At 40.6% G+C, this 15,901-nt stretch overlaps 1 protein-coding gene across 3 annotated transcripts in view; it reads left to right on the forward strand.

Moving 5' to 3' along the window:
- The window catches only part of LOC133954823 (beta-1,4-N-acetylgalactosaminyltransferase 3-like), a 20,431-nt gene continuing 4,530 nt past the window's right edge, over positions 1–15,901 (forward strand). The window contains exons 1-13 of one of the 3 annotated variants that reach the window (XR_009920831.1): positions 1–215; positions 7,530–7,585; positions 7,686–7,757; positions 9,746–9,841; positions 10,207–10,297; positions 10,392–10,492; positions 10,997–11,064; positions 11,737–11,815; positions 11,964–12,030; positions 12,262–12,390; positions 12,501–12,610; positions 13,470–13,564; positions 15,793–15,842. Coding sequence is in view for 2 of the 3 variants with exons in the window: in XM_062389319.1 (XP_062245303.1) it covers positions 83–215; positions 7,530–7,585; positions 7,686–7,757; positions 9,746–9,841; positions 10,207–10,297; positions 10,392–10,492; positions 10,997–11,064; positions 11,737–11,815; positions 11,964–12,030; positions 12,262–12,390; positions 12,501–12,610; positions 13,470–13,564; positions 15,793–15,842 (1,147 nt within the window). In the remaining variant the exon portion in view is untranslated. The remainder of the gene's footprint in view (positions 216–7,529; positions 7,586–7,685; positions 7,758–9,745; positions 9,842–10,206; positions 10,298–10,391; positions 10,493–10,996; positions 11,065–11,736; positions 11,816–11,963; positions 12,031–12,261; positions 12,391–12,500; positions 12,611–13,469; positions 13,565–15,792; positions 15,843–15,901) is intronic. The other 2 variants (XM_062389319.1, XM_062389318.1) reach the window with 2 other exon arrangements.

The following is a 15,901-nucleotide window of genomic DNA, read 5'->3' on the forward strand; positions in this document are numbered from 1 at the left end:
CACACAATCAAATTGAAAACGGACATATATCTGGAAACCCAGGCTGTGTTAAAAGGTTTAGTATCAGCTCAGAGTCCAGAAGATGACGATAGAATCCCCCCTGACGAGGCTGCGGCGCAGAAACATTTGTTTCATGTTCGGCACGATCTTGCTGCTCGGAACTTTGGCAGTCTACCTTGAGATGATCGGAACTCAGGCATGGAACGATAACGCAAGTAAGTTTTTGTTACTAATGATGATTTTTACCTATCTATGTGTAGTGGTCAAATGTTTAGAGTGACAGATGAATGCCAATCGGGTTCACCACATATATCCAGAATAAACTGATGATTCCAGAAATAGACAATTTATTCAAGTCGGACAAATTATTTAAAAAGACTGAACCAAGAGCACAGGATCATGTGCCTGTACGTGATATAAATAACAGATTAAAAAGAGAGAAGTTAAAGGCTCCAGACCCAATCACATGCAAATCAGATCAAAATCAAATCAAAGTTTATTGTCACATACCACAATGACAGCGTCATCGGAGCAGTGAAATTCTTGTGACCTGGCAGGCAACATCTACGGAGTAGACGGCTTTACAAAATAGAAAATAACATACATCATCGATGCATTTAGAGATATATGAAGAGACATTGTCTGTGTATTCGTTAATGTCCCCATCAGCTGCAACACAGAACATCTGCCAACCTGTTTCAAATGCAAATGGAATTCAGCCCTCCAGCGTTGAACGGCTCGAAAAACCGGTTTTTCCTGCTTTAGGCGTTGCCTGTTGGTTGGGATAAGCGTAATGGAAGTGTGATCCGAATTCCAAAAAGCAGGGTTGGGGAGGGGTTTGTAGCTGTTCCTTATTTGCGAATAACAATGGTCGAGAGTCTGGTCACCCCCAGCGATATTATACAACGAAATTATACAAGGAAATAACTCACACTTTTCGGAATGCAGCGTGCAGGGTATCGAAACATTTCAAGCTACCTTTTGAGGCTAGTCTGTTCTCAGAATATTCTGTGCTAAAAAATAGTGTTGACTATACAGGCAATTTCACAATGCCCAAACCTAAGTGTAAAGTGGATACAAGTGATCCTGCACTGTGTTCTACGGCTGCTAGCGCTGGCATCAGCATGGCGGAGATTAGCTCCCTACTGGAGGAACACAGGCTTGTGCTTGCTGCCGACTTCAAAACTTAATTCGACTCGATGACTTCAACATTAGACACCCTGCACACAAAGGTCACTGACCATGGGCAACAAATATCATCTTTGGAAGACAACGCCACCGACACTGACCACCGCATTCAACAACTGGAGACAGTGTGCTCTGCTATGCAACGTGACAATGAGATTCTTAGGACCAAGGTGGCTGACCTAGAGGGTCGTAGCAGACGTCAGAATATAAGGATAATCGGCCTACCTGAGAACGTAGAAGGCAGCCGTCCGTCCACTTTCTATTCCCAAATGCTCCTGGATGACTTTGGCGTAAAGGTGCTTGGCTCTCTCCCTGAGCTGGACCGAGCGCATAGAAGCCTTGCTCCAAAACCTGCTCCAGATGAGTGGCCACGTCCTGTCATCATTTCCACCATTTCCAAATCAAAGACCTGGTTATAATAGCGAGGCAACCTGCTCTATAATGGCCACAAGATTCGCCAATATGATGACTACAGCCCGGACCTGTAGAAACAGCGTGCAGAGTTCAAAACCTGCATGGCTGAGCTCTACCAGCGGGGCTACAAGCCGTCTCTTCTCTATCCTGCCAAGCTACGTGTTACTCTGCCTAATGGAGAGAGAGCATGGCTCCCGACTGTCGCAGAAGCTACCAAATTTGGCCGTGGTTTGCAGGTGGAAAAAAAAGCGTAAGTGACTGAACTTTGCATTCACTGAGCGTTAGTGCCCTTTCCTTCCTACTTTATGCGGGGTTCGCTGTTTGGAGTCTCTGACAGTGTTTGTGCTTGACTGGCGTGCAATTCCTAAATATAAGCCTGTTTATGCCTGTTACAGCTGTCTGGTTTTTTTGTTTTTTGTTTTTTGTTACATTGCATTTTTTTTTTTTTCCTTCCAATATACCTCCATTATTGTGGGAGCAGCGCGTTGACGTTAGGAAGTGTGGAAAGTGTGCTGATCAAAGAATCAGAGTGCTCCTAGTTGCTCCATGTCAATGCAGTAGCTGGAGTTATGGGGAGGGTGGGTTGGGGTGGGGTTTCAGGTTGATTTAATCTCATTTATTTTCTATGTGTTTTATGTGTATTCTTTCTTATCCTGCGCGCATGCTGCTCTTAAAACTTTATGTGTCCAACCTAGCCAAGTGCTTAACCTTTTATCTCTGGTGCTGGAATGGGAACAGGCGTTGTTTCTGGCAGACGAATCAATCATTGCTATTCGCACAAACCCCCCATAAATACCCTTCACATGATGGCGAACACAAATACCCTGCGTACACCGTGTGGCCCTTTAAGATTTTATTAGTTGGAATGTTAAGGGTATGAACTCCCCTGTCAAACGTAAAAAAGTGTTTAACCACCTTACACATTTAAACAAAAAAATAGCCTTTTTACAAGAAACTCACCTTCTGCCTTCAGATATCCTTAAACTTCGGAGGGGGTGGGTGGGCCAAATCTTTCACTCCTCTTTTTCAAGTAAAGCCATGGGGGTTGCAATTCTTATTCACAAATCAGTGCCATTTTCCGTGACCAATGTGGTGTCTGACATAAATGGGCGCTATGTCATCATCACAGGAAAAATAGGAGGTCTTAACCTGATTTTGGCAAATGTGTATGGTCCAAACTGGGATAATGATAACTTTTTCAAAAACTTTTTTTTCTGTCTCTCTGACTTGAACTCCCACCAACTTATTCTTGCTGGTGATTTCAATAGCTGTCTTGACCCTTCACTAGATCGATCATCCAAAAAGACCTCTGGTCTATCTAAATTATCCAAAGTAATTCAGATGTTTATGGAGCAATATGCAGTCGCAGATGCCTGGCGCTTTCTCAATCCTAGTACTTTACAGTTTTTCCTTCTTTTCTCCCGTCCATGGCACATTCTCCCGTATTGATTACTTTCTCATTGATAGCAAACTCCTACCATCTGTTAGTTCATGCTCCGACAATCCTATTGTGATATCTGACCATGCAACAGTGGTTGTTGACATCTCTCTTCCTGGTACATCTATGAAACGCTCTCCATGGCACTTTAATCCTATATTGCTTTCTGACCCAAACTTTGTTTTGACTATTAAGAACCGCATTTATCTTTATATCTCTACCAATGTTAACCCAGATTCATCGGCAGCAGCCATCTAGGAGGCATGCAAAGCTTACCTGAGAGGAAAGATAATATCTTACTCAGATTATCAGACAAATCACCTCAGAGAAAAGTGCTAGCCTTGCTAGAGATATATCAGAACTTCATTCTAAATATGTGGACTCACCCAATGCAGATCTTTCAAAATAATTACTCATGAAAAAAGCTGAATTTGATCTCCTGGCTTCCAACGAGGCTGCAGAGTCACTGTTGAAATCACGTCATAAATATTATGAGTTTGGAGATAAACCTAGTAAACTGCTTGCACACCAACTCCGACAAGCATCTTCATCTCAACATATAACCCAGATCAGTTCTACCGATGGGACAACTATTGTCCCACTGGTGATTAATAACCATTTCAGAGACTTCTATACCAAATTATACACCTCTGAATCCGTGGCGGATGAGAAACAAAATGACGTTTTTTTTTTAACTCTTTAGAGATTCCCTCCATTGACAGTGCAACATCATCTAGGCTGGATTAACCCTTTTCGATTGGTGAACTCAGTAGTGTTTTAATTCTGATGCAGAGTGGTAAATGCTCGGGCCCAGATGGTCTCCCGGCTGAATTTTATAAAAGATTCTCAGATCGATTAGGTCCAATTTTACTTAACATGTTCAATGAATCTATGCAAAATGGCATTCTCCCCCCTACGTTAAGACAGGCCACTATATCTCTCCTTTTAAAAAAGGACAAAGACCCACTTTCTTGTGGTAAATACCGCCCCATTTCCTACTGTGTGCAGATGTCAAACTCTTGGCCAAAATTCTGGCTAGGCGTTTGGAAACTGTGCTACCAACTATTGTAGGTACGGACCAGACAGGGTTTGTTAAAGATCGACATTCTTTTCATAATGTTAGACGTTTATTTGTTATTGTTTATGCACTGACACTCTCCGACACCCCTGAGGTGGTTATCTCAATGGATGCTGAGAAGTCATTTGACCGTGTAGAATTGTCCTACCTGCTCTCTTTGTTAAAACGTCTATATCAATTTAACTTCTCCCCTCTACTGGCAAGGCTGACTCAGGATCTTCAGCGTTGGTCTCTTTTGCCTCTCTCTCTTGCAGGGCGGATAAACTGTGTTAAAATGAACGTGCTCCCGAAATTTGTATATCTCTTCGAATGTTTACCCATTTTCCTTACTAAACGTTTCTTTCACTCACTTGACCACAAAATTTCCCAATTTTTATGGAATAAGAAACACCCTAGAATTAAAAAAGATACTTTACAAAAACCTAAGGAGCTGGGTGGTTTAGCCCTTCCCAGCTTCTTACTCTATTACTGGGCAACAAACATTAGAGCCATGTTACACTGCTGTTGCACTAATGACCAACCCCCACTCTGGCTACAGGTTGAGGTGGCCTAATGTAGTTCATCATCTCTGATGTCTCTCCTGTGCTTCCCCACAACTAGTTCAGCATATGTGCATTCAGACCGTTGTTGTGACAAACTGTCTTAAGATCTGGACACAATTTAAACAACATTTTACTTTGCAATCTATACCAGGATTGGCTCCCATTTACTCTAATACCCTGTTCACTCCAGCCATTATGGATCATGCTTTCCTAATTTGGAGAGACAAAGTTATGTTATACTTTAACCATTTTTACCTTGATGGTAAATTGCTTCTTTTGGTCAGTTAGCACAGGCATTTTACTTACCTTTAACTCACTTTTTCAGGTATTTGCAGATAAGAGATTTTGTAGGTATCTTCTTTCCCAAATTCCCCACCATACCGTCTCCCACGCTTATAGACACCATCCTCAAAATTAACCCCTACCGGAAAGGTACCATTTCCAGGATTTACTACACTCTTCTTGCGCACCAATCCTCAACCTCTGATCAGAATCAGAATCAGAATCAGAAGTATTTTATTGCCAAGTAGGTTTACACCTACAAGGAATTTGCTCTGGTTATTGGTGCATACAATGAACATAGAAACATAAAACGCAATAAATACAACATACATAGGAAATGCAATAAAAAATAGAAAACCAGTATATATTTACTCACTGTTTACTTCTTATTTACTCACTTTTTTCCAATATTTATACAAAGTATCATTTATTTTGGCATAAACATTTCTGAATAAAAATATATGAAAGATAAAAGATATAAAAAGTAAAAAGTGAAAGGCAAAATGCAAAACAGTAAACAGTGCCGATTGCAATGTAATACAGTATAATATAATATGAGATAATGTGTTAATTTATAAATTTAACACATCCTTGAGGTGTGGGGGTGGAATAAAAGTCTGAATCAGGTGGGGGTCCCGGGCCTTGTTGATGAGGCCAACGGCAGCCGGGAAGAAGCTGGTCTTGTGGCGGGCGGTTTTTGTCCTGATGGACCGCAGCCTCCTGCCCGAGGGAAGAACCTCAAAGAGTTTGTGAACCGGGTGGGAATGATTAGCCACAATCTTGCCTGCACGCCTCAGGGACCTCGAGGCAAACAGGTCCTGTAGAGATGACAGATTGCAGCCGATTACCTTCTCAGCAGAACGGATGATACGCTGCAGCCTCCTTTTGTCGTTTGCGGTGGCAGCAGCGAACCAGATGGTGATGGAGGAGGTGAGGATGGACTCGATGATGCAGGTGTAAAAGTGCACCATCATTGACTTTGGCAGGTTGAATATCTTCAGCTGCCCCAGGAAGAACATCCTCTGTTGCCCTCTTTTGGTGATGGAGCTGATGTACAGCTCCCATTTGTGGTCCTGGGAGATGATGGTGCCCAGGAAGCGGAAGGACTCCGCAGTGACAACTTGGGCGTCTCTCAGGGTGATGGGGGTGTGTGGGGCTGGGTTCTTTCTGAAGTCCACAACCATCTCCACTGTTTTCAGCGCGTTGAGCTCCAGGTTGTTCTGGTCATACCAGGTCACCACCGCCCTGCGTACTGCATGGTTACAAGCTTACAATGTTAATGTGTATTTAAAGACATTTCAATTTGGGGGGGGGGGATTTTGGAATTAAAAAAAATCAAAATTGTCTAATCAACCAAAGTTTTTTCATTTGATTATCGAATTATCAAAAAATGCTGTTTAAATGGCAGTACCTTATACATATATGGTTTTCTTAATCCTGTTAAAATTGGAATATCGGTGTCCAGTGTCTGATAATCTTAAACCACATTGTGTAGTAAGAATTTTACTTTAGCTGCTTCATGAGAGTACATTTGCCAAACCTGGATTAGTGTTCAAAAACCAAAAACCTCCCCAATTTCATTTTGAAAATTGGAAATGAAAAAAAACTACATTATCTTAATAAATGAATCATCATTGTTGTGGGAGATATTGTAAAGAAGAGGCACCAGGAGAAGCGTACGGATGAGGAACGATGGGAACAAAAGTTCTCCACTCTGTATTTTCTCAACCTCCACAATAGAGGCACTTGGGCTGACAAATTACTGAGTATTATGGCTCAAGGCCAAGGCCAAGTGATAATGACAGTTTCTGCGATCACAAGCGCTGTAAACTGACCCCCGTTGCCCATGCGCTTAAAAAAAATCTTTTAAAATATATAAAACCTTATAATTTGAGACAGAGATTTTTTGTAGAGCAGATAGTGGCAGAGATGCTTTGCTAACATGGGAATGTCACTCAATGGCGTTTTCAAAAATTACCTCTGAAAAATGTGCGGAAAAGTGGGTTGTCTGGATCAGATGTGTTCACAACAACAAGAAATTGTCTTGAAGGTTTAGGCGAGGGGTGGTGCCTAAAGCATGCAGGAGGCAGGACATAACGTATAAATCCAGCTACTAAGTGTTTTTGTGTACAGCACATCGACAGAGGCATCAGCCCTTTTGCGCAATCATCGTTTTTTCAAGATGTCATAACCCTCGAAAACTTCTGAGTGTATCGCTCCTCTTTTCAGAAGATATTTGTCTCCTTTTTATTTTTGTTTAATATGATCAATGTGCACACTCGATCGGTATAAATTTAGCAAATTTTGCTTATATATATATTTATTAATTTACAAATAAAGCCTCAATTACATTTCCTTGTCATAAGGGACCCCTAACAACATCTTAGGGGTCATTGCAAAGTAAAAATATTATATATATATCAGCCGTTAAAGTTTTTATTCTCTTACATCAGTATGGTTAATCTCTCTCAGACCAATAGAATTGTAGGATCAATATCTTGTGACAGCATTGCCCATCTGTGTACAGTCGTTGCATATTTGACTGTCCCAGCTGTATTGCTCTGATTGTTTTCACTCACTTCCTCAGGCCTGAAAGCTTACAATGTCAGCAACATCTGGAGGAAATACAATTCTGACAACTTGGTAAGGATAAAGAAGCAGTATTGGAAAATATGGTGACGTAAGATTGTGTGTTTGTGCAGAGGAGCTAAGGCAAAGTTAATTAAATGTGTGGGTTTTGCAGGACCAACCAAACAACTTGGAGGACTCAGCTGCATGGAAGACCAGCGATACTCCACAACCCTGGAAAACAAAAGTGTGTGTGCATGCGTGTGTGTGCAGCCTTCATGTTCTTAAATACTCATCTCCTTTGAAGTCACACTAACCTCCAGTGCACTTTCCTTTATGTTCATGGGTCCCATACATCCTGGTAAACCTTGACATTTATACATGGCTGTTGCTCTATATCACAATGAAAAATTATCCAATACTTCTTATAATCTAATAATCATCTTGTTGTTGTGATGACCCCTCATAACGGTTTTGCTATTCAAGCATGTATACAAACATTCAGACAATGCTTTTATCTGCAGAACTTTCTGTCTCAAACATCACTCTCACATTGCCGGCACAGCCGCAATTTGGGGTTCAGTATCTTGCCAATAACAATTTTGCATGTGGAACAGCGGAGACTGGTATCAAACCGCTGACCCTCTGGTTAGTAGAAGACCCGTCCCAGTGAAGTCTCATCAGATTTAGTTACAAAAGTCAGATGTGTATATGACACAGAAGGCCTGGTTACATTGAAATTGAAGGCTTCGTCATCTGTTGTAGGTGTTTTAATATTCCAATATTATTTAAGATTAAGTTACCAAAATATGTAAGTTCATCATAATTTTGGAAATAATTCAAGTATTAATTCATTGAAAAAAGACTATTACAATAAACACTGTTATATGCTCAGTGCCTGGAAGACTTCATATTGTTTTGGACTTTTACACAGTGACAGCAAAATATTGGAGATCTGCTTTTTCAGGAAAACTAAGTCTAAGAAGGCAAATTATTTGTATTAGATCGGTCCAAATTGATAAGAAAAAGTGTTAAAGACAAAGAAAACTCAAAGAAAGGAGCTGAGAACAGAGAGACAGGGACAGTCAGACAGAGGCATAGACTCTCAGGTAAGTTTGCTTTTATCTCCAGGCTATGATGCAAAGTGTAAAGTACTGGGATGTGTTAGATTCAAATGTTCGTCTCGGAGACAGAGATGATAATGAATCACTTTTAGTGGAAGATTGTGATACAAGGAGAGGCAGTCCAATATAAACACAATTCCAAATAGTGTCGGGCAGTAGCAGAAGACGAAGGAGATCCATTCCAGGTTCAGTACACAGGTAAGGCAGTCCAATACCAGGCATACGATTCCGATGAGTGTCAGGCATTACCAGGGGTCGGTGAAGATCCAGTCCAGGTTCGGTACAGGGGTTGACAAGAGTAGAGCAGGCAGAGGTACAGACAGGGAAGAGGCAAAAGTTGAGTCGATTACAAAGGCCGGGGTCAGAATCACGGGAAGCTTACTAAACATGGAAAACACTGGAACTCTTGAGACACTGGGGAAACAAAGACGAACTGGCAAAGCGACACAGGAACACACAGACTAAATACACTAGGTGATGAGGAACAGGTGCAAACAATCAGGGAGGAATAAACGGAAAAAAAACAACTTAACCTGAATAATCAGGACTGGACGTAACACAAAGGTCGTCTCGTAAATAGATAAAAGTAGAGACTTTAATCTTGTTGTTGTGTTGAACCGTGTAGTTATGATGATTCAAAAAAGGTTATTTCTCTTCTAGGAGAGAGACTGTTCACTGAATTTGTCTTTTGAATTAAATGAGCTACACAGATATCAGAAACCTCCATTACACTGTTGAGGAAGTAGAAACAAAAATCGAATAATCACACCATAACAACTTCATGACCAGATAATCAGCTTTCAGGGTAAGGGTAAGGACAGAAGTGCTGGTGAGGGTAGGGGTAAGGCCAGAAGTGCTGGTAAGGGTAAGGGTAAGGACAGAGTGCTGGTTTAAACTGTCCAGCAGATCCTAACAGTCCTTACAGGACCTGCTTGACAGTTAGCACCCGCACTTCTGTCACTTTATCACCAGGTGTTATCTAAGGGAGTGTACAGCTTATGATTTTAGATTTTAAACACTGAGGCCAGATGGTTAACTGATCCACCGCAGAAATATTGCAGAAAAAATCCCAGTGTGTTCACAACTTCCTCTCTCTCCTCTCTTCCTGCAGTATAAGGGACGGGCCAATCTGCACGCGTTTGCGGACTGGTGCGGCAAATCTATAGCTGAGCTCCGCAAGAACCCGCACTACCCGCTGTATCCTCACGTGAGTCAGAACCTGACCTTAGGACCCCACACTGCATTAATTCTGTGCAGTGAATCGTTACCTCAGCCAGGGAGGGTGTGGCTGTGCCCTTGTCCATTGGTTTGTTTGTTCTTCAGCAGGATTACGCTGAAATATTTCAGCAATAATCAGATGGATCACTATGAAATGTCATTCATTCATGATCACCAGAGGATTAATCTTGACCTAAGTGATTCTCTTTTCTTCTTCAGTGTCACAGTGAGGTGTTTTTAGACAGAGGTACATTCTACATCCTCATGTTAGATCCTCAGGTCCCTGGACTGAAGAGGTTGTCCCCCTTTGAGTAAACATGGTGGCTGATTCTTTGTGTTTCCTCACTCTTTCAGTCCAGAAGTACAGTACTGAAGCTTGCCGTCACTCCTAAGTGGACTAACTATGGACTCAGGATATTTGGCTATCTGCATCCATATACTGACGGTACCTCACCAGTCCCTTCTTGTTACCATGCTTATACATTTCCTAGATATCTCTGTCTGAATCCTTATAACCCCTTGTTTCCTTTTTCTCTCAGGAGAGTTTGTTTTTGCTTTGAGCTCTCAGGACAACTCTGAGTTGTGGCTAAGCCCAGACGAATCCCCCCTCAATTTGCAGTTACTGGGATGGGTTGGAAAGGTATTCATCTCAGTCATCTTCTTAAGCAGCAGAGGAACATTTCCAAATTTCTGTCACTGACATTTACATGGACATTATACTTCTGATTATTGATCTTATTCTGAATTACTTTTAACTCATGAGTTGCTCATAGAATATTCATCATTAATATTCAGTACATTTTCAATCATCGTTACATTGTACTATAGTTCCCACTCGACCGCAGGTTGTTTGTCATCAAGCAGTTGGTAACTGCTTGATATTGATTTGAACACATACACATGTCTACATAATGTGACTAAGGACAGAATATCCACATTCCTTATTTTGATCTGTGCCTATTCCAAGTTTGACCAGATTCAAGATGAATGGAAGCTGCTGTTTACATGGCAGTGTTTTACTTAGTTTATTGTCTTAATTAGGATGCTATGAAAATGTGTGTCCATGTAAACGTGTGTTAATATTAGCATATTAATATTAATATTCTTAATAATTGATTTACAATTGATTGCTTCCTTTTATTAGACTGGCACAGAGTGGACCGCCCCTGGCGAGTTTGAGAAATATGTTAGTCAGATATCCAGACCAGTGAGGTGAGTTTAATGTGTGTCTATGTGGGGAAATAAATGTACTTACATATTATTACACAATTTCCACTAAATATCTCATTCAAACATAGTCAAACCAGTGAGAAAAGCATATGTAAACACAGGTGGATTTCTTGTAACAAACAAGGTTAAAAAGAAGCAAAATATTGTGTTGGGACAGAAGTATTGAAATGATATCCAGGCTCAGTCAGGGACAGAGAATTAGGGACCGTACTGCCCTCTGCCACGTATCTATGGAACTACTTCACTTGCAGGAGTGCAATGTTACCATCTAGTTCTATGTAAACATGCATATGTCCCTCTGGGAATCCAACCCAGAAATGCTGATATAGTAAAAACTCTATGTAGTTGTTGGAGAGAATTAAGACGACTGTTTGTGGTGTGGGTGTGAATTACAAACTGTGTCTTTGTTGGCTTTTACAATCAGCAATGAACATCAACATTGGCTTTATGTACTGTACACGCCTGGTGGCATTGTCTGAAGTGTAAATGTGGATTTACAAATTGTGGTACAGTTTATTCAATTTGTGTATTTTAAAATGCTCAAGGATAAAATAAATGAGAAGTAGTCATTTACTTAGTTTTTCCCTCTATACTGTTGTTACACCCTAAAACAAATAAAGGGAAAGAACAAAAACTGTCTGAACTGTCTGACAGGCTTTCTGCAGAGAGGAAGTACTTTTTTGAACTCCTCCACAAGCAGGACCATGAAGGGACGGACCATGTGGAGGTGGCGGTAAGTAGCTTGTCACAGCTCTTTTAGAATTTAAATCCAAATGTCACTTCTCTGTTTTCTCATGTCATTTGCAGCTTTAACATTATGTGTAACCTGAGCTTTTAAACAGAGAAGAGACATGTAGTTCTTTGTGTCTGTTTTCACGCAGTGGCAGCTCCAGGGTGAAGGCTCCAGATTCACTGCTATTGACTCCAAGCACATCTCTCTCTATGTTGGTAAAGACATGCATCAGCCCAGACATCATTCCTTCTGACACTGAAATGGCAGAGACACCTCAGAGTGAATTTGCACCACATCGCGTCTCAACCACAACTACTTCTTTATCATTTCTGCTGATACACAGTGTGAGCTTTATGCTCACACTGTGTATCAAGTCAGTGGTTTTGTGGCACATTTGAATGTGGAGCACTTCTCTGATTTTATTGTCCTGTGGCTTCATCCCACAGATGAGTCTGCTATGGTAGCTGGTGATGTTGAACACATACCTCAGACGGCTGCAAGCCACTCCAACACGAAACAGAGCAGCTCTACAGTCGACATGCTGAGGGAAGACCCACGAGACGTTCTCCTCCATGGTGAGAGACATTTCTGTGTCTCGTTCTGTTTCATGTCAGGATGAAAGTGATTTCCTACAATTGAAGCACAAAGTAATCTCTGCCCTAATTTCTGTTGTGTTGGTTTGAAGTGCCTTTGATAAACAGCAAGTTCCTACAAGATGTTTTGCCTGACTGCGAGTACAAACCCAGCTACGCATACAAAGGTTCTCATCTGGCCCTCTATCAAGGACTAAATTATGTATGTATTTTTATGTGTTTGTGTTTCTGATGGATTGACAACCTGCTCATACTGTTCTTCAGAATACAGTTTTGAAAGTGGACAACCATGTTCTCTACAAAAGTTACAGGGTAGCACTGTGGACACAATTATTTTTTGCTTCCGCACTGGTGAGATCCAGTGGCTGGAGGCGTCATGATTTCAGGTTTTACGTCCGTCTCATTCTTGTGAATACGTAGAAGACCGTGAGGGAACTTCTTAAAATGTATCAGATTCACAATTCGATTTTGGCGGTCAAAGGTGTGACCTCATAAAACCTATTTGTAGCCTTGTGAACGCGTCATCTCAGAAACCTTTCAAATTTGTAATTCACTCATTATCTACTCACCCCTATGCTGATAGGGAGTGACGTGTTTGAGTTGCAGGGGTGAACAGGGTAGCAGCCGAATCCAGTACAACTAAAAATATTAGTGAGCTATCTTGCTAATGCTAACCTCCACTGGTAGTGAGCTATCTTGCTAGTGCTAACCTCCGTTAGCTTAGCCACTTCTGGTGGACCAGTGGCTAATACACTGTTTACCCCTGAAACTCCTGCAGTGTTTTATGAGCTCAAACACTTCACCCACCCCTCTAACGGCAGAGGGGTGAGTGGATAATGAGTGAGTTATCATTTTTTGGGTGAACTATTACTATAAAGTTAACAGATCAAATTACAGTGGTCAAAGGTCATGGTAGGCTGTTTGAGAATGTAAATATGAACCCGTGTTGTGCTCTTTGAGAACGTGTCTTCATAAGCTTCATCAAACAAGACCTCATGTTCTTCTCCTCTCAATAAGCTCTCTGGTCTTTAACAGCACGTCATTTCATTTCATCTCACCAGGTCAAATCGTCCTTCATCTACCCTAATGATCATACCCGACTCACACAAATGGAGTCCGAGAACACCTGCTTCTACCACGCCCACATCTTGGAAAAGTGAGAACTCCGGGGATAAACGTGACAATAAGATGACAGATCCATTTGTTGTAGCATCCCTGGCTGAATGAGGGTCTGACTTTCTTTTACTGATGGCTCACAACAATTGATTGACAACTCCAAACATGTTGTGAACAGGTTACCCGCTAAAGGTGTGATAATTTTCAACTACAGTCTTTTAAATCATCCTTTATAAAGCTTGTCTTTAATATGAATTACTATTTATTAGTGCTGTCAGTTAAACGCGCTATTAACAACGTTATCGCAACCCCATTTTATCAATGTCAATTTTTTTTGCGAGGTTAACGCAGAGCTGCCGCTTTCCCCGTGTGACACACGCTTTTGCATGTTTTCACACGCACTCACGCCACACATCCAATTTGTCTGTGTGTGTGTGTGTGCTCCCAGGTAGCGCACTGGGCCAGGGGCTCCGCCCCCCGCCCCGCTTACTCGCTCAGAGAGACACAGTGAGATCAGAGCTTGTTCACGTGAAGCAGCCGCTCAGTGACTGACTGTTTCTTAACTATGGAAACAAAGAAAACACAGAGTTTCTCTGGTTTCAGCTTCTTGATCAGAGCAGAAGCTGCAGTTGGTTTCTATCGAGCTTCAGTATCTGTGTTCGCCTCCAGTCTGACCTGCTCTCGCTTTTTGTTTTAATATTTCGCCAACTAAAATATATATTTTTAAGCTATTAGGCTGCAGCTATATGCTTTTATTTATTTCAAAATAGGGTCCTTCTTATTTCATACATTTTCCACAAATATGGGGAGGAGTCAAATAGCCCTAAAAAGTTCTGTGTTTAATTTATCTCAAAGTAGGCCGACACTTGCCTGTGTATTTTGTTTGTTTGTTATTTTGTTGCTTGTCTGTTTGAGTAGCTGGCTGAAAGCAAAGAAGTAGTAGGCTTACCTTTTATTGATAACCTAACTGTTACGGTTAATTTTTTCTGAAATAAGAGGCCTGACTGCTATGGTCACAGCAAACTTGAAAAGAGTCCTTGTTTACCTGAAATGTGCACTTTATAATTTTATTTTGCACCACCCTGTTTGGCAATGTTGTTTTTCAATAAAATAAAACATTTGCATAATGCAAGCCAATCCACTTTTCCATGTTGATAAGAGCATTAAAACAAAAAAAATTAACGAAAAAAATAAATGAAGGGACATATAGAGTAGATACAAATTTGCGATTAATCTGATTAATTTTGACTTAACTATGACACTACTATTTTAAAAAACATGACATCTTAACAAAATGATGAACTCTTAATATAGGGCTGCATGTAAGCAAATTTAACTTAAATTAAATTATTTGTCGCTTTATAAACCACATCATATTATGACAATCATGATGACAAGTTATTAGTGTAAAGTATACACTTTCTCAGTAAGAGCATACACATTGTAAAATGAAACAAAGCGATGGCTAATTGCAAGTTAACATGCTGGCATTATGGTACAGCTCACGCACAGTGATCTGGTTGGCTTACACACGCACAGTTGTACTTATTATTAACCACAAAAAGAAACAAAATATCTATAAACCTTGTGATTTTTTCAGCAAGGTTCTAAACCAACAAAATGCATGATTTATCATTTGTTTGCATGGAACACATTCCATTTCATCAAACATTTATTTGTTTAACGGCACTACCTTTGAAAATAAAGTCTGTTGTTTCTCCTACTGTTGATGACATTTCAAAATAAAGGCATCAGATTTCAAAAGTGCATCTGTTTGGACAAAATCAACACAGACTTCATAGGATATCTGTAAAATGTAGAATGTAATATCAAGAAAAACATATGCTTTAAGCAATAGATTTTGTATAAAGATGGACGATGCGTCTCCACTTCCTCTCACTATCCAGAAATGAAGCCAAAATATCCTGGATATAAACATTGCCATCTTGGACATTTGGATACAGAATCAGTAACGATCAAAGGATGCCATGGTAGAAAGATCCCATCGATACACATGCTGGACCAATCATCGCGAGTCACTCACTAATCATGACTTTTCATGACATTTATATGTTATAGTTATACACATTATAAACATCAGTCTGACTAGATCTAGCTCAAACGATAGAAAACATCTTTGAGAAAAATGTATTTGATGTAAACTTTGACTTTGCTTCATGTCCTTCATGTTTTTTAAGTGTGTCATCTGAAAACACAATGTAACTTCAAATTCTCATTTGTTGCATAATCTTGTCTCCTTATCTTCAGCTCCGAAAACATGAAACTAGACAGTCCAGACCTGCAGGAACAAGACAGAAGTATTTTCTCACTTTTTCTTATTTAGAAAATAGTTACTTTTGTTGTCAGACCAATTCAG

This window comes from Platichthys flesus, chromosome 6, assembly GCF_949316205.1.
Source record: "Platichthys flesus chromosome 6, fPlaFle2.1, whole genome shotgun sequence".
NCBI lineage: Eukaryota > Metazoa > Chordata > Actinopteri > Pleuronectiformes > Pleuronectidae > Platichthys > Platichthys flesus.